Raw genomic sequence first — 17,625 nt, 5'->3', positions numbered from 1 at the left:
TGTTAAATTATAATTGACAATTTTTATAGAATTTTCACAGCAATTACAGTTACAAAGTCAATTATCTAAACTAAATTATTACAATTTGATTACGATTACGACAGCAACATGTTTATAAAATTACGATTATAACTTCACCATAATTGTAATTAATTATTAATTACGCGATTACAATTATAATTGACCCAAACCCTGGGTGCACAATGAGGTGTGAATCCCGCCCTCTAGCGGTGAGCCTGTGCTACTGCTACTGCTCCAGTAGAGGGTGTAACCAGAGATGTCTGCTATCAGGGCTGGGCTGAGGCAGACTGACAGTTGTTAGTTAGCTGTGGTGCGAACTTTGAAACACAAACACACACTAATAGTTGGTGTTTAGAGGGAAGCTAACAACATGCCCGCGGTGTCTAAAGGTGACGGAATGAGAGGCCTGGCCGTGTTCATCTCTGATATCAGGAACTGTAAGTTTATTATTTACCTTCACCTTAATAAAACACTACTTTATTAGTTAGCCTTTCTAACGCCTGTTCACACCAACAGTGTCAGAGGCAGCTGTGGAAACACACTCATAGAACATGTTTGTTGTTGTGTTTGTAACTCAGGTCAAGTCATAAAAGCGCACGCGTGTCAACAGCTGCATGTTAGCTTAGCATCAATGCTAACGTCTTTTATCAGGGTGTGGACACCGATAAGTGCATTTATCACTTTCACTGCCACTTTAAAGTGTCCATACAATCAGAAATCGTTGTACGTCTGTTTTTTGTCACCAATGATGAAATAGCCACGATTTTATTTAACTTTTTCCACACTTTTCGTGTCTAATATTTATTTATGTATTTAATAGGAGTTGCTGAAACTAGAGCAGCCGCACTGTTATCATTTATAGTTCCCCCAAAACTTTTCATCTTTTATCAGCCTCACGCTGAGCCGTGACGTCACGTGTCGTCAAACAGCAACAAAACACTTTTTTATTTATTTATTTATTTTTTAATGGTAAAACAAAACAAAGTTTTTTAATAGTGAGTCTCCTCTCAGGAGTTGAACCATCAACCCAACACTAACAGGTGCTCGTGACCTCATTGGCTGCTGACAGCCGTGGACGTCACGTGAGCCGTTTGTATTTATACATTTTATTTACAAACCTTTCAAGAATTGAGTTTTTTTTTTTTTTTTTGACGTACAATTATTACATTATTTCTTTAAAATTACATTTATTCTCATAATAATACACTTTTTTCATCATATCACACTTTCATTCTCGTCATATTACAAGTTTTTTGTTGTAATATTACAACTTTTCTTTCCAGTTAAATACCAACTTTTTCGTTGTAATGTTATGACGTTTATTCTTGTGAGAGTAAGACTTTATTCTCATATTATGAGTTTATTTCTAGTAAATATAGACTTTTTCCCCCCTCAAATTTAGTGTTTTTTCTTTAAGGAGCTCAGGGCTGGATCAATAAATAAAACAATCTGTTCAAACTCCTCCCCTCCAGCAGATGTTACAGATCACTGTACGCCACTTGTGTCAAACTCAAGGCCCGGGGGCCAAATCCGGCCCTTTGGAGCATCCGATTCGGCCCGCAGGAGAAAGTAAAAAAATTACAGTGGAAACATGAATCATACTGTAAATGAAACGTACCACTCCTGGTGCTTATATGGCATTATTGCAGACATTTTTTATGTTTAACTGTTGATTAAACTCAAATTATTACATAATATTACAGAAATTGGTCACAAAATCAAGGAAATTTAAAGTGAACATCCTGTTGGGACTGATATTTATCACTTAATGTTTGGATATTGTCAGTTTCTTACAAATTTAATATTTTATATATACGTAGAAGTGTAAACGAGGGCACAATAATGTTAAAATTTGAGATCAAACCATATCTGGCCCCTGACCTAAAATGAGTTTGACACCCCTGCTGTACGCCAAAACAACCCATCATAGGAACAGTTTCTTCCCCCAGGCTGTCACTCTGATCAATGCTAAACAGTCAAAGAGTGTCAGACCTGTTGCTGTGTAATAACTAAACATGTATCAACCCTGGAACAAACTGTCACTGTGAATGCACATGTACATAAACGTATATACTATTTAATTTCATTGTTCACCTGCACTACTGCACTATTATCCTATTATTATTATTATTATTATTATTATTATTATTATTATTATTATTATTATTATCTTGTTATATTATCCTATTTAGTTTTTCACGTCTTTAATTACTGTTTATATATCTTCAAGTTGATTGTTATTATTTAATGTTTACATTGTTAGAGAGAGCACAGGCACAGTTCACCAAGTCAAATTCCTTGTGTGTATAACATACATGGCCATTAAAGTTGATTCAGATTCTGATTCTGATAAATCACACTCCACGGTGAAAAGACAGCCGTCTCTGAGTGTTTGACCTGTGCGCTGATCTAATGTTGACATTAACAGTTTTTCGTTAATAAAAGCGGTGCTTAACACTAAAACAAACTTAAATATGTCATTTCTTGGGAGGAAAAAAATGAGGTTTTAACTGTAGAGTCGGACAAAAAAAAAATGCTTACCACTCCACACTCCAACTGTGACATGGTTATTAATATACTCACCGTTCACGTGACTGTTTACTGCAAGACCTCCACGCATGCATCTGTGGAACCAAACAGTAGTTTAGTCCACCGTGCTTGCCTTCCTTCAGCCTCCAAGCCGTCTTCTTCTTCTTCTTTATTTTGTGCAAGAATGCAAATCAACGTCATTTCACATCACGTTTGCAGAAATGCGCACAAAATTATGGCCCAGAACAGCAGAACAAAAAAAAAAAAACACTGTCATACTAAAGACCCTAAATGAGACATCTTTAATTTGGTAGCCTAAAACAATAAATATCCACACACAAAAAAGTGTGACTGCATGGCACGCCTCTAACACATCACGGATGTTGATATTAAGTTGAGATCTATGTAGGGCTGCTCAATTAATCGAAATTCAATTTCGATTTTGATTATTATACCCAACGATTACAAAAATAACATAATCGAGAAAAAAACAATTATTAAACAAAAAAAATATATATATATATCTATATATATTGCATATGTTTTATTTGCTAAATAAAACACCACTATTTCAGACATCTACAAATAATAAAGCTTGGCACACACATGTTATTAATACTAACTTTGAGTTGTTTAATCCACACACATGCAAGCTTCTCCCCTCCGCCCCACCCCTCTCAAAGCTAAAGCTAGCCTGCAGGCCAACACGAGAAAAGTTGTTGCTCTTGGTTTTTAAACATGGCAGGAGAAACGCAGCAAAAACACTTGTTAAACAAGTGGCAAGTTAAATTATCTTCTATGGGAATACTTTGGGTTTGATGATGATGACCTAGAGCAAAGACACATCACATGCAAGAAGTGTTTTGTTTTGTGCAAAAGTGAACACACTTGATTTTAGTGTTTGAAGGATTTTATTTATGTTTAAAGAATATATTTTATATATTTTTTGTACAAATAATTGTTTGAATAATTGTGATTTCAATTATGACTATAATCATTGTGATTATTATTTTTTCTATAATCGAGCAGCCCTAGATCTACTGTATGTGTAAGGAATCTGATTAACAAGTTATCGCCTCAAACTGGTTTTTGTGAACCTTAAACCATCCGTGCTTTTTGACGGGAGCTGATTCTGCTGACAGAGGAATATGCTAGGAACGGGAATATGCTAGGAACGGTGTGGTTGAAGTCAAAACCGCATCCATTAAAATCCTTCATTTATTTATTTATTTTCACTATGATAGCATCCTGTTGAGGTTTGTAATAGTATGTTTGAGCCCAGGGCAGCACAGAGTGAGTCTAACAAATAAAACCTTATACAGCACACATGTACAAAATGTATCTAGCTGAAAGACACAAAACCAGAAGCACGTAACAAAAGTCAGCAGGTTTAACAAAGCCTGAAACCTCACCATTATCAGTCCTGTACATGTCTCGCCTAAATACTGTTTTATCTCTCTCTACACTTATCTAACGTTACACCACATGTGGCCCTCAGCTAATTTTGTTCAGTAAATGCATGAAACGACTCCAAAAACCCATTATATGACAGTAAAAATGCACAAAACTTACTCCAAACACACGAGACGATCACAAAAAACAGATAAATATACAAAATGATAAAAAAAAGAAAATAGAAAAAAAATGACTCCTAAAAAATAGACTGATTAAACAAAATGATTTCAGAACCACATAAAATTAGAGAAAAATATACCAAATGACAATAAAATACACAAAATATGACTCCTAAAACCCAAAATCACCAAAAAAAAAAAGAGAGAAAAATATATAAAATGGCAACAAAAACACATAGCATGAACAAAAAATTTACAGAACTACAATGAAAAAACACAAATTGACTCCAAAAACAGACAAAATGAAAGAAAAATGTACAAAAACACAACAAAAATGTATAAAATGCCCCAAAAACAAAACAACAACAAAAATACACAAAAATGACTCCTAAATCACAAATTAAATGACCACAGTAAACCACACAAAATGACAGAAAAATGTACAAAATAACAGAAACACAGAGATTGACCTGAAAAATATACAAAACTACACTTGGCTCTTTATGAGATTTACAATCAGTTCTGTGGAGCTTTAATATTCTTACAACCAAAGACATAATTGATACGTGATTGGTTCTACAGTGCTGCTTTTGGTAGAACCTGAATATTTTAAAGCTTATGAAAGCTGTTAATCTGTTCTGATGGTTTCCTTATTGTTTTGCAGGTAAAAGTAAAGAAGCAGAGATCAAGAGGATCAACAAAGAACTAGCTAATATACGCTCGAAATTTAAAGGTAGGTTGTGTTCTTGATTATTGTGTCCATAATTTACCATATATATTAAAGATTGGCCAATATTTGCCATAAAATGTCAAATTTCTTGACTTCAGGATTGTTTTTTTTGCCAAACTTAATTTATTTTAATGAATTTATTTACTTTTTCCTCATTTCTGCAAAGAGCACCAAACTAAAGCAGCCCTCCTTAAAGAATGGTAGGAAACACTTTATTAGGGGAATAAGTTGTTTTTTTATTTCCACTCATATTAAGAAAGCGATATGTGCTGTTGTTTTGACAACATGTTAAATAAATAAAACTCTTTTTCTATAACTATAGATTGTTGGGTCTTTGTATATATCAGTATTATTGATTGATATCAGAAATGGAAATAAAGTGTTGGACATTATTGGATATCAGTTATTGTCAAAAAGGAACATGGAACATCTCTAATATCTATCTAAAGATGTTTATTTCCTGTTGTGGTGTAAGGCTGCAAGGTTTATCGATATCGAATCACAGTTGAGGTTTATACTTAAGCAATAATGTAACCTCAAGAGGCTGAGGTTTTTTCTTCTGTCTCTAGCATCCACTTAATACCAAATATTTTTGTTCTAATGTGGGGCAATTTGATCTAACATATGTTGTTTGTAGGGATGTAACGATTCACTCAACTCCCTATACAATTCAATTCACGATACTGAGTTCACAATACGATTCTCTCACAATTTATTTTACAAAATGGGACTGTACACAAATTACTGAAAAATATTCCTTTATTTTTTTTTAAAAAATACTGTACTATTTTCCTTTTATTTTTCATTGTCAAAAGAATCCCTTGATAAACTATTCAAAACAATGCAATTTAACTAAAAATAAATCTTGAATGAAATGAATAAAGGAATAATACAAATGAAGAAGAAGCCCATTAATTTAATTTCTGGTTCTATAGTAAGCTATGCAAAATTGCATAATAGTTTTTTTTCTTTTTAAAAGTGCAACTGAAAATGTATTTTGTGCCTTAACAATTGGACTTTTAAAAAACAAAACAAAAAAAAAACAGTAATTTCACTGTATTTACATCAGATATTTGTTTGGACCAGCAGAGGGCGCTGGTAACCCAGTGGTCGGTTGGCATGCAGAAATTCTTGCAGTGAAGAAGAGATGCTATGCTAGTAGACAGAGCTAATAGAAAAACGTGACTCTTACAGATATTCACGTAATATTACAGATATTCTTTCAGTGCTAAAGGGGTAAGGAATCATTTATGAACATGTTTAAGAGTAGGAGGCGGCCAGAAAGAAAGTAGTAGCAGATTCTGCCCACCGCCAACACTACTGGACAAGAGAAGGATAAATATATACTGCCCTCTGCTGTTTAAAAGAAGTACTGTGATTAAATTTTCACAGGATCAATGTTAACCGTGATACTTATGAATCGATTTTTAACTGCCTTACGATTAATCGTTACATCAATTGTTGTTTGACAGTCTACAAGTAACATGACTTCCTTCACTCATTATTTTAGCAGTTTATGTATTTAAATGTATCAAATATAAAAATCGCAAAGTGTATCGCAATATTGGTCCGAAAAACCTCGGTGCAGGCCTATTGTGGTGTTTGTTTTGTTTTACTCTGAGATTCACTGCAGTTATTGTCATACATAGTCGCTCTGCTCAGTGTGAATTTCATTCCCTTAATCATCTGTTGTTGTTGTTGTTGTTGTTTGTGCCACCTGTTGCCTGCTCATTATATTTAGTTCTCTGTAGAATGAATCTGTCTGCTAACTCTCTACTCTGAGAAACCTCTGCTTTTCAAGTGATAATAAAATTAAATTTTTTATTGAGAACTTTATTTTTTTTTGCATATTTTGCAAATCCTTTTGATTTGGCGGGACCTATCAGGAAGCAGGTGAACATGTTCCTGAGATATTGGAAGCTGAAAATGGAAGAAAAAGAAGGACGCATGAAAATCAACACATCCCCCCCTCACTAACGTGGCCAGGGTTCCCGCAGATCCCTAAAAAGTCTTAAAAGGCATTCAATTCATGAACTAAAAATAAGCCCTTAATTGTCATTAAAATGTCTTAAATCATTGTTTGATATTTGGATTGTCGAACATTTTCTGTTCCTGTCTTTTAGTGTGTGTGTGTGTGTGTCTTGGTTAACAGGAGACAAGGCTTTAGACGGCTACAGTAAAAAAAAGTACGTATGCAAGCTGCTCTTCATCTTCCTGCTCGGCCATGACATCGACTTCGGACACATGGAAGCCGTCAACCTGCTCAGCTCCAACAAGTACACAGAGAAACAGATAGTGAGTATATAAAGCTCTATTCTCCCATGTTTTTGGCTGCGCACTATTCTTCCCCTGCACTTAAGCCAGTCGCTGTGTGCCTTCATCCCAGTTACTCACTCTGGGTAGAGTGGCCCTGAAATGTCGGCGTTCCCATTCAAATGTGGCCTTACGCGCATTCTCCCGTCTGCTTAAGTTCTTTTCCTCTTGTATTCTTCTAAACCTGGAATAAGTGCAGCGCCCTGATAAGGTGAAACATTAAACTGCACTTACAGTAGTTCCAATTTACGCCACACAGACTACTACTAGTATTACAAAAGAGACTTCCAGAAAGAATCGATCCAAAGTAACACTGCCACGCTGTCACGGGGGTGGAGGGGTGTAACACATGCACGCCAAAGGATTGACCATCGGCATTTCTAATATGTTCACATTTAACAGTTCTAGACGGGACAAAATGTGTTACATTTCATTATATTTTATCCGTGCCGTCGACTACTTTTCCGGGGGGGGTAGCGTCATGGAGGTGATCAGCTGTGTGCTGAGGTGTGCACGTCAGCTGCAGCTCATTACAATGAAACTCTGACAGACGTCATACTGATGTCCAACTATTTTAACACTGTGTACAACTTAAAGCCCCAATTTGATTCACTACAAGAGTAAATAACAAATGAAACATTGATGACAGATGATGATGATGGTGACTAATGCGCTCTGATCGTTTCTGAATGCAGGAATGTTAGAAGTTCATAAAATCAGGCTTCCCCCACAAACATGAATTTGTCATTAGAATGAGGGGGAAAAAGAGAGATTTTAACTGTGACTCGTACAGAAGAATGCGGCCGATCTTCACCCTCCAGTAATCTGATCAAATCAACCCGTTACATTGATTATCAATGCAAGTGTTTCAAATTAAAACTGTGCTTTATCATTTTCACTGATTTCAATGACATTTACAGGTGTTAGGAAAACTGATTTCTAGACAGCTCCAAAAAAATGACATCATGGCCCAGTCCGCCTCCCTGGCTTCAGAACGCCTTCATTCACAGACTGCATGCTGTTGGTGGGCGTGTCCGGCACCTGGACCGGAGAATACGCGCAGAAGGGAGGCGTGTAAAAAAGCGCTTAAGCCCAGACGGGAGAATAGGGCCCATAGTGTGTGAGAACATGTTGATATCTATAACACCCCAGGGCTTTTTTCACTGATTGTAATTCAGTCTCCAATATTTGTTTTTCTATATTCAGTGAGCTGTGTTTTACCTGGAGGCTTATTCTTCTTAGATTTTCCGTTTTAAAATTTCCCAAATTCCATTTAAGGTTTTACCCATTTCCATGTCACCTGTCATGTAACCAGGGACCCAGGCCTTCTTACTGTGAGGCACAAGTAAGCCCTATAATGTCCTTTCACAGGGTTACCTGTTCATCTCAGTGCTGGTGAACTCTAATAGTGACCTCATTCGTCTGATCAACAACGCCATCAAGAACGACCTCAGCAGCCGTAACCCGGTTTCCATGAACCTCGCTCTGCACTGCATCGCAAACGTGGGCAGCAAAGAAATGGCAGAGGCCTTTGCCGCTGAAATTCCCCGGATCCTCGTAGCAGGGTGAGTACATCCGTATTCACACAGAAATAATTACAGAAATGCTCCAAAGGCTAATAAAGCTGCGTGTTTGATTCAGGAACACCGTGGACAGTGTGAAACAGAGTGCAGCTCTCTGTTTGTTACGACTGAACAGAACCTCCCCAGACCTCATACCCATGGGTGAATGGACGGCACGAGTCGTACATCTGCTCAACGATCAACACCTGGTGAGGTCCAACATCGTCTTTGATAGTTTTAGACTACGAGCTCACCTTAAACTGGTTCCAGGTTCTTAGTGTGTTCACTAGAGCAGTGGTTCTCAACCTTTTCAGCCCACGACCAAAATAAAGGTTCCAGATACTGGGGACCCCCACCGTTCCTGAAGGTGGTTGAACACAAACATTGAAGAACAGTCATGTGGAGACAGGGCCATCTATAGGGGGGAATAAAGGGGAGAGATTTTTGGGGCCCATCCATAAAGTCAGCAAAATAATGGTCCATTGTTTTATGAATCTGTGATAACCACATTTATTTAACCAAATAATATCCACTGTTATACGGGAAGTTTAGTATTATTTGGGCCATCGTATATAGTAATCTTAAAGATGTAAATCATTGTTTTAATCAGAAATAAATTGGGTTAAAAGAGACCAAAAATGGTGGAAAAGGTGGTGAAATGGGATTTAAAAAAACAGAAATTTGTTAAAAGTAGCAAATTAGAGTGGCCAAAAACGGACTGAAAACGTGGTTAAAAAAACGGTTCAAAGTGTCAATATTTGGGAAACAATGGTTCAGTTGTAGAGTGGGTCGTCCAATAACCGAAGGGTTGGGGGTTTGAATCCTTCTCTATTCAAGTTATTGTGTCCTTGGGCAAGGCACTTCACCCACATTGCCTAGTATGAATGTGATTTGTGAGTGGGTGTTGGTGGTGGTCGGAGAGACCGATGGTTGACTATATCTGCCTCGCTTCTGTCAGTCTGCCCCAGGGCAGCTGTGGCTACAATAGTAGCTTACCACCACTGTGTGTGGAGTGAAAGAATAATGCACATCAATGTAAAGCGCTTTGAGTGTCTATGAAAAAGCGCTATATAATTTCCAATGCAATGCAATATTGGCTTAAATGGGTGGGGGTTGGAGTATTGTAATTTAAAAAGTAGGTACAATTAATTTAAACTGGCAAATAATGGGCATCACAAATTGTGAATGTGAATGTTAAATTGGCCAAAATAATCATGAAATATGTTGAAAAGAGGTTAAAAGTGATAATATTGGGTCAACATATGTGACATTAGGTGGAAAAGTGGTGGAAAGGGTTGATAAGTGCCAAAAATGTGCAGAAAAGGCATTGAAATATGATGAAGTGGCAGAAATGCAAGTAATGTAGCAAAAATGCATTAAAAGGAGCAAAAATATGGCAAGAAAAAGTGATGAAAATAGGTTAAAATTTGGCAAGTTTGATGTAGTTGCAGAAACAGGTTAAAAATAAGCAAAAATGGCCTCAAATTGTTAAAAAAAAAATCCTTAGTCCAAGGCTGAGAACCCCTGCACTAGAGAAGTGATGAGAACTGGAGTGTTTAATGAATATTTTATTGTGTTTGGTTGTAGGGTGTTGTAACAGCAGCAGTCAGCCTTATTACCACACTAGCTCAGAAGAGTCCTGATGACTTCAAAACCTCCATCTCATTGGCTGTGGCTAGGCTGAGCAGGGTGAGCATCAGTGCTTTTTCTAGCTAAGTAGAATTTCCATTAGTGTGAACGACGTGTAAAGTGTTTCCGTTGTGTTTGCACAGATTGTGACTTCAGCCGCCATCGACCTCCAGGACTATACGTATTACTTTGTCGCTGCACCATGGTTGTCTGTCAAACTGTTGCGTCTGCTGCAGTGTTACCCTCCACCAGGTATGGAACTCTGGAGGGATATTAGCATTAGCATTAGCAAGCTAACAAACAAAAAGCAACTGAACTGGTCTACTACCAGCCCCTTTCAAAATAAAATAACAGGAATGATGAACAGATATCTACAAAAACAAAGAAGATGCATCAATTGCATAATTTTTGGGAAGGTTTACGTTCGGATTTTTCATTTAAAAATTTCCTAAATTAATAATTTTTGTGTCATTTCAGCATCAGTTTACCCATATCCATTTCATTTCATTGTCTTTCCCTGTTTAGATGACTTTACTGTAGGGGTGGGCGATATGGGAAAAATATTATATCATGATTTTTTCCTTTGTGACATCACTTTTTTTTTCATTCAGATCATTTAGACTATTTTTAAGTTGTTTACCAATAAAACAAACCAAATCACCTACTTAAAATAATCGCCCTAAATGTAAAAAAGAAGTAAAAGATCATTTAGGAGAAAGTAATTATTAATTTCTTTTTTTTAAATTGTATGTAAGCAATTATTCAAACTGGTTCCTAGTACAATTAACATCAAACAAAAAGGCTGACAAGTTATTTTAGTCACACACAGTTTTTTTACTTTGTTTAACTAGTGTAGCATTAGTATTAGCAACACTTGCTACATAGGGCATCAGTCTAGTGATTTCTATTTGTTATTGAGGTAACACACTCATATTAATAAAATCCTACTTTAAACAGTGTTTGAATGCCTCATTTCACACAGTTTAGACAATCATACTCTTTACAAGATGAAACATTACTGCTTTGGTTACATTAGGCCTGGCTGATATGGACCAATATTCATATCTCTATATTTTTCCTCAAAATGGCAATATGTGATATAAACTCCATTTATTTATTTTATTTTTTTCAATAGTTTAACAAGAAAAACAATAATGGGTCAAAGTCAGTGGAGAAAAATGCCACGAACACCCCTTTATTAATCACTAGCAGCTCAATATCAATATTTTGTATCACTTTTGACTTTTTCCTTCATTAAGGCTGAAATGTGATTTCATTATGTCGTGTTGCTTCTTTCAGGGCAGCTCCGAGTTGCTGAAAGTAGTTTTTAAAGTAAATCACATTCAAGACACTGTCTCTTTTAGAATATGGAAACAACCCTGTTAGCTACAGCGCAGCGACATAATTAGTTAGAGAAGAGAAACACATGCAGTGTTTTCTCAAACATATTTCAGTGCTTCAACACTCAAAACTGATAAAGTTTAACAGACAGACAGACATTTGCACTGAACCTCTGACAGACAGTCGCTAACACGGAGGAAACAGCACAGCTAACTTTGTGTGTCCGTGCACTGGGGGGAAGGGGGAGCAGAGAGTACTTCTGCCCCCTTTAAGCGCTTAGTAATCTGTAATGTCTGTAATGCTGACATGCTGACTAGCAAATGGTGTGATTTGGCAGAGGGAAAAAAAATGGATCTGCTGTGTATGGACCACAGACATATGACGCAGACACGGCACTGCAAGGGTTAAAATGTGAACTACAGACGGTTTTACGATCTCCGTGATTTGGAGAATTGTCGTCATGTTGTAATCCTTAACGATCTAATATCGTCAGAACGCACACCCTTACTTTACTGGCTATTAAACCTCCTGAAATCATACCAAAACATGCTAAATAGGGTTAATGGAGTCAACTTCTGTTATTAATTTAATATTTATATGCTTCAGACGATTTACGGAAGCCAAGAGAAGACACTGAAATTACACAAAATTTTGTCATCAGAAATTGTCGGTATGCTACACTTCCTAGAGATCCAGCCTAGAAGAATACCATGGAAATGTGTGATATGGTATTAAAAAATAGGGTTGGGTTTAGTTCATGTCATAAAGATATTTCCATTTCATTTTCAGCAAAATACTTCCAACTAGTGAATCATCATAAAGTTTTACATGAAATCTCAAGATTTTTGTGAGATTTTCTACTTTAGTGTGGGGATAAAGCACTATATAAATCAAGACCATTTACCATTAATTTTAGATTTTTCTAGAAAAAGATGAACAACATTTAAAGGTCCCATATTCTATTTTTCACCCATCTTCATTTGTTCTAAGAACTCTAAAAACATAATATTTGAGGTTTATTTTCCCAAACTTACCTGATTTCCAGAGTTTTAGCTTTTGAAAAGTCACATTCTGAGCAACTCCACACAAACAGGCTGATTTGAGGCCTACTTATGCATATTCATGAGTGGGCGTGTCTATAGATGGGACACTGACTTTCTTCTCCCCGCATGGTGACGTAGGGCCCGCCCTCCTCCCACCCACTCTGTAGCTGAGCTCATGCTCCTTTATAAACACGAGACAGAGTGTGGGGGCAGAGCGTTCGTTGGTACTGGAGAAAATATATACATAGCACTGCGCAAAGGACGCTGAAATGCTCACCTTCGTGGGCGTGTCTGTTTACATGTCAATCACGGCAGAGAGCTTCCTGGAGGCGTGGCTTCTTCAGCTCAGTGCTGTCAAATTCATCATCAAAGTGGGAACGCGTCATCAAATTGTAGCGAGGTGTTTGGGCTCACCCTGCAGTAAGAAAGGAGCAAATCATCTTCTAACTAAAAATTGAGGAAATCAATGAAAAAACACTTTGGACATGTGTATTAAGCCCTAATAGTACTTTATAATGTTTAAAGTACAGAAAAGTTAATTTAGCTTAACATGGGCCCTTTAAGGTTAAGAGTAATCTCTGAGCATTTAAAGTATCCACTAACCTTTTAAAACTCTCGTTGTTAACAACAGAAAACGGCCTTAACTGTACAATGTCTTTTGTTATTTCTTCAGCTGTTTTTAGGGAGCTTTGTTGTAAAAACTTCCTTCCGAGTTTTTTGACTAGACTGGATTATTTATTTGACACAATCCTTAAGCTTTTCTGGATGCCGAGTTAAGTGGCTTCTCATCTTGCTTGTAAAAGAGTAGCACACGTACATTTACAGTGTTTACATATGGTCCACCTATTCTCCATTATGGTTTGTTGATGCGGTGAAACCAAAACATTTCCACACTCCTGACTTGTAGCCGCTGCATCATGCACAGGTTCTACAAACTCTTTTGTTTCTACCTCGGTCTGTTGACTGCCTCCATCCGCCATGTTTACTTCCCCTCTGACCTCGCACTGTCACACCACGCCATTGGCTCAACCGTCTGTAACCTATGACCATGCCCCAAAGCATTATGGGACTTATAATTTACTCTTAAACGTTCCGCAACAGCAACCAAAGACTTATTTTTTTAGCACAACAGCTACCGTGGCATATATTTATACCGTGACATAACCACAATGATATCAAGGCACTTGTAATATCGCGTTATGATATCGTCAATACCGTGACATTCTTAATATAAATAATTCACACCGAAAGCGACTTCAGCAACTCTGGCGACTAGATTACATTCAAAATCAAAGTAAATGACGCAACGTCAAGCGACCTCCCTTTAAGCGACGCGACTCACGCAATTCCAGCGACTCAATCGTGCGATCTGAGTCGCTGGAATTTGCTCAAAGTTGAAAATTTTTTTACATTTTTTTTTTATTTATTCAGTTTATTTCCGACATGGTTGCATTCACAGAAGTTTTATTTATTATTTTTTTTTGTTTTATACATGTCGAAAAAGGAGACGAGAGAAGCAGTTTGCTCATCTAGTTCCCGTCCCCTGTTTAAAACACAGAAAATTTACATCAAAGCTTGTCTCTCTGGTCAAACAGTCTTTGGTTCTTCTGAGCACAATTACAATTTTTTATTTATTTTTTTGTCCTTTTTTAATGTAGGATTCATTCTCATCTGTAGTCAGTCAGTGTTGTCTTTTTTTATTCCTCCTCCTCTCCATCGGTGTTCGTGTCGTCCTTCTTCCCTGCAGATTTCATTCCCAGCCGTTGTTTGCTTGTTTTGTCTCTGCATCAAGGCTATTCCAGATGGAGATAGCTCTATTGACAGTGCTGTATTTTCCAATGTTAGATTTAACCCTTTCTTGTATAAACACATTACTATGTCTTAGTTCATAAGCAGTTTGTTTGTATATGAAACGTTTTTGTAGTTGATATGGGAGTGTTTTAAGAGATGCCCTAAATGCTAGAATTTGTGTGTTATAGTGTATTATTTCTTGCAGTTTTAAGTATTTGGCCTTTTCAAATAGTTCATTTGTGTGTGCGTTGTGTGGTGCTTTATATAGAATTATAATTGCTTTTTGTCAAATTTTCATTCATAAATACCTTTGTTTCCTTCAGTTTCTTGCCTTGCCTCAGTAGTTCTCCTTTGAATTTCACATTCGTGAAGGTGATTTTTACGGCTCTGTTGTCATCACGCTTTGGAAGGAGTTGGCAGGAGTTGATGTTGTCAGGGTTCAACACATTGTCCTTCGACTCCAAGTAGTCAATGACCTGTTGTTCAATCGATTTTGTGTCTTTGTCACTCGGGTCCACTGCCTGTCTCAGCGCACTCGTGTAACTCCTGGGTTTTATCTTTAAGCCTGTAATGATGACATCTTTCTCTCTTTCCTTTTGTTCCAACTCTTCAACCCTCGCGTTCAATAGTTTTATCTCTTCAGCATTCATGAGATTCTGTTGTTTCAGTACCTTTGCTTCACTTTGGAGGCTTTCCAGTGATTTTTCCATTGACTTTGTCTTGGCTCGTGCAGATAGATTGTCTTTGATAGACGATAGATCGTCTTTGAGGTTTCGTATCATCTCCTTGACCTCTTCCAAACCCGGATCAGGTTCTGTAGGGCCTGCAGGCGGTTTTTTAACCATTTTTCTTTTCGTCTTGGGCCCAAGTTTTATTTCTCAGGCTGTCCAGCTACAGCTGTAAGCTGTTAATCTCACAAGGTCGTGTTATCGGAGCGAGTGAACACACGTCCTCTCTCTCCGAAGACCAGAAGACAAATGTTTTACTTTTCAAGCGACTTTGACGTTGTGATGTGACATTCAATCAGCAATGAGTTTCTCGCCAAGTCAGGGGGGGTAGATGAAGCGAGCAAAAAGAGTGACTATTTTCAAGCGACTCATCACTGGCAAATTAAGCAACTGTAGTTCTGTGTGAATGCACCTTAACAGTCTTTGCAGACAATCCATCTGTCATCACTTTTCAGTTTTTAAGAGCTAAATGTGTTTGGTTGCAGAGGATGCTGGTCTTCGAAGTCGTCTGACGGAGTGTTTGGTGACGATTCTGAACAAGGCCCAGGAACCCCCCAAGTCCAAAAAGGTGCAACACTCCAACGCCAAAAACGCTGTGTTGTTTGAAGCCATCGCCCTCATCATTCACCACGACAGGTTAGCTGTGCTTCACGTGTGTTTGGCATGTGTAAAAGTCTGATTAAAGTGATCATTGGTTGTGTTTGGTTACCCATCAGTGAGCCCACTCTGTTGGTGCGAGCCTGTAACCAGCTGGGCCAGTTTCTACAGCACAGGGAAACCAATCTGCGCTACCTGGCTTTGGAGAGCATGTGCACGCTGGCCAGCTCCGAGTTTTCACACGAGGCAGTGAAGACGCACATAGAGACTGTCATCAATGCTCTGAAGGTGAGTGTCTACACAGGCTGCCTCAACAGAATAGACGTGTAAATATGGATCTATCCGTATTCTTTATACTTTTTACATTCTTTTTTTTATTTTTTAATTCTTTTTATATAAATCCTCTATTTTTGTATTGTTTATTTTATCTTCATTGCACTATTTTTTGGGTGTTTTTTTGGGTTTTCTGTGTGTTGCCTTCTGATGTCTTTTTTATTGCACTGTTGAGCTGTTATGACAGTACATTTCCCCACTGCGGGAGCAATAAAGATACTCAACTCTATGTCCTTAATCACATGTCATTACAGGATACTTAATACTGTTAATGGAGTTAAATATTGTCATTATTTTCATATTTATATGCGCCAGAAATGAAATGACACAAGAATTGACATTTGTTACACATTAGATCATCTGTTTTATGGCATAGAATATAGTGGAAATGTCAAATATTGTCCAGTCAGAGGGTTTAGTCCAGGGATGTCAAACTCATTTTATTTCAGGGGCAAAATCTGGAGCAGAACAAAAATGGGCTGTCTTGCCTGTCTGTGTCTGTGTCTGTGTCTGTGTCTGTGTCTGTGTCTGGAGGCACCTTCTATCGTAACTGAGTTGGCTGTGTGTGTGTGTACAACCTTGAGGTTTGGTACCAACTGGAACAGTATCATGTTGTGAGCTCATTGTGACCCACGGCAGGAGAAGATATTCCAGAGACGAAGAAGAACTTAAAAAACCTACAATTTGATAGTATATGAGCACACAATGTTTCTTTTCACAAGTAGTCATTGTGCATAAACACATTAAAAATTGTACGCATGAACACAGATTTGATATGAAGTATGTGATTCTATCAGTCTCTGCAGAATCTTAACTTAAATTTCCCTGATTTTAGGGATTTGGGGAAATTTCGTGGAATAATTTGAGGAAAATTTTGGAAGTAAATAGCTTGTTGTTATTGAGCTCCACAGGCCTCGTGTTCCCATTTGGCCACTTAGCTCTTAAGTTCAAAAATTAGTCTCCTAATAATTGATTTTAAAAAAAAACACTACATGTAGTGCAACATTATTGCTTAATTGTGACCATCACCAGCCCTCCCTAAGGAAGGGTAAGAAACACTTTATTAGAGGGAGGATATATAAAGAGAGAGCAGTGTTACACCTTGGGGAGGGGGGAAAGGAACAAGGAAGAAGTTATGCTCAAAGTGTAATGAGATGCAACTATTGTACGTATTGTCTTCTATTGAACCAGTTTTTTGACGAATGTGAAGAGATTGATTAATCATCAGCTTTGACTTAACAACTGTCTGAGATCCCCCATTTTTGGTTCTATCTGTTACTTTTTCATGTGGTATCCAGTTCACCTCCTCTGAACGAGGGTGTTTATATGATTTTCTACAATTCAGTCTACAATCTAACTTAACTCACGATGAAAATCATCATAGGGTCATTTCATGTCATTTCAACACATTTTCAAGACATCCCATGGACTTTG

At 37.4% G+C, this 17,625-nt stretch overlaps 1 protein-coding gene across 2 annotated transcripts in view; it reads left to right on the top strand.

The window, feature by feature from the left end:
• The first annotated feature begins 258 nt into the window (after positions 1-258).
• Positions 259-17,625, top strand: part of LOC114454457 (AP-2 complex subunit alpha-2-like) — a 37,515-nt gene continuing 20,148 nt past the window's right edge. For both annotated transcript variants that reach the window (XM_028434959.1, XM_028434952.1), the window contains exons 1-9: positions 259-458; positions 4,789-4,857; positions 7,007-7,149; positions 8,539-8,732; positions 8,809-8,938; positions 10,317-10,418; positions 10,502-10,610; positions 15,747-15,897; positions 15,978-16,146. In XM_028434959.1, the coding sequence (XP_028290760.1) occupies positions 392-458; positions 4,789-4,857; positions 7,007-7,149; positions 8,539-8,732; positions 8,809-8,938; positions 10,317-10,418; positions 10,502-10,610; positions 15,747-15,897; positions 15,978-16,146 (1,134 nt within the window). In that variant the 5' untranslated portion in view covers positions 259-391. The remainder of the gene's footprint in view (positions 459-4,788; positions 4,858-7,006; positions 7,150-8,538; positions 8,733-8,808; positions 8,939-10,316; positions 10,419-10,501; positions 10,611-15,746; positions 15,898-15,977; positions 16,147-17,625) is intronic.

The sequence above is a fragment of the Gouania willdenowi genome, chromosome 3 (assembly GCF_900634775.1).
Source record: "Gouania willdenowi chromosome 3, fGouWil2.1, whole genome shotgun sequence".
NCBI classification, from domain to species: Eukaryota; Metazoa; Chordata; class Actinopteri; order Blenniiformes; family Gobiesocidae; genus Gouania; species Gouania willdenowi.
Note: the sequence above shows the minus strand (reverse complement) of the source record. Positions and strands in the feature narration are given on the sequence as shown.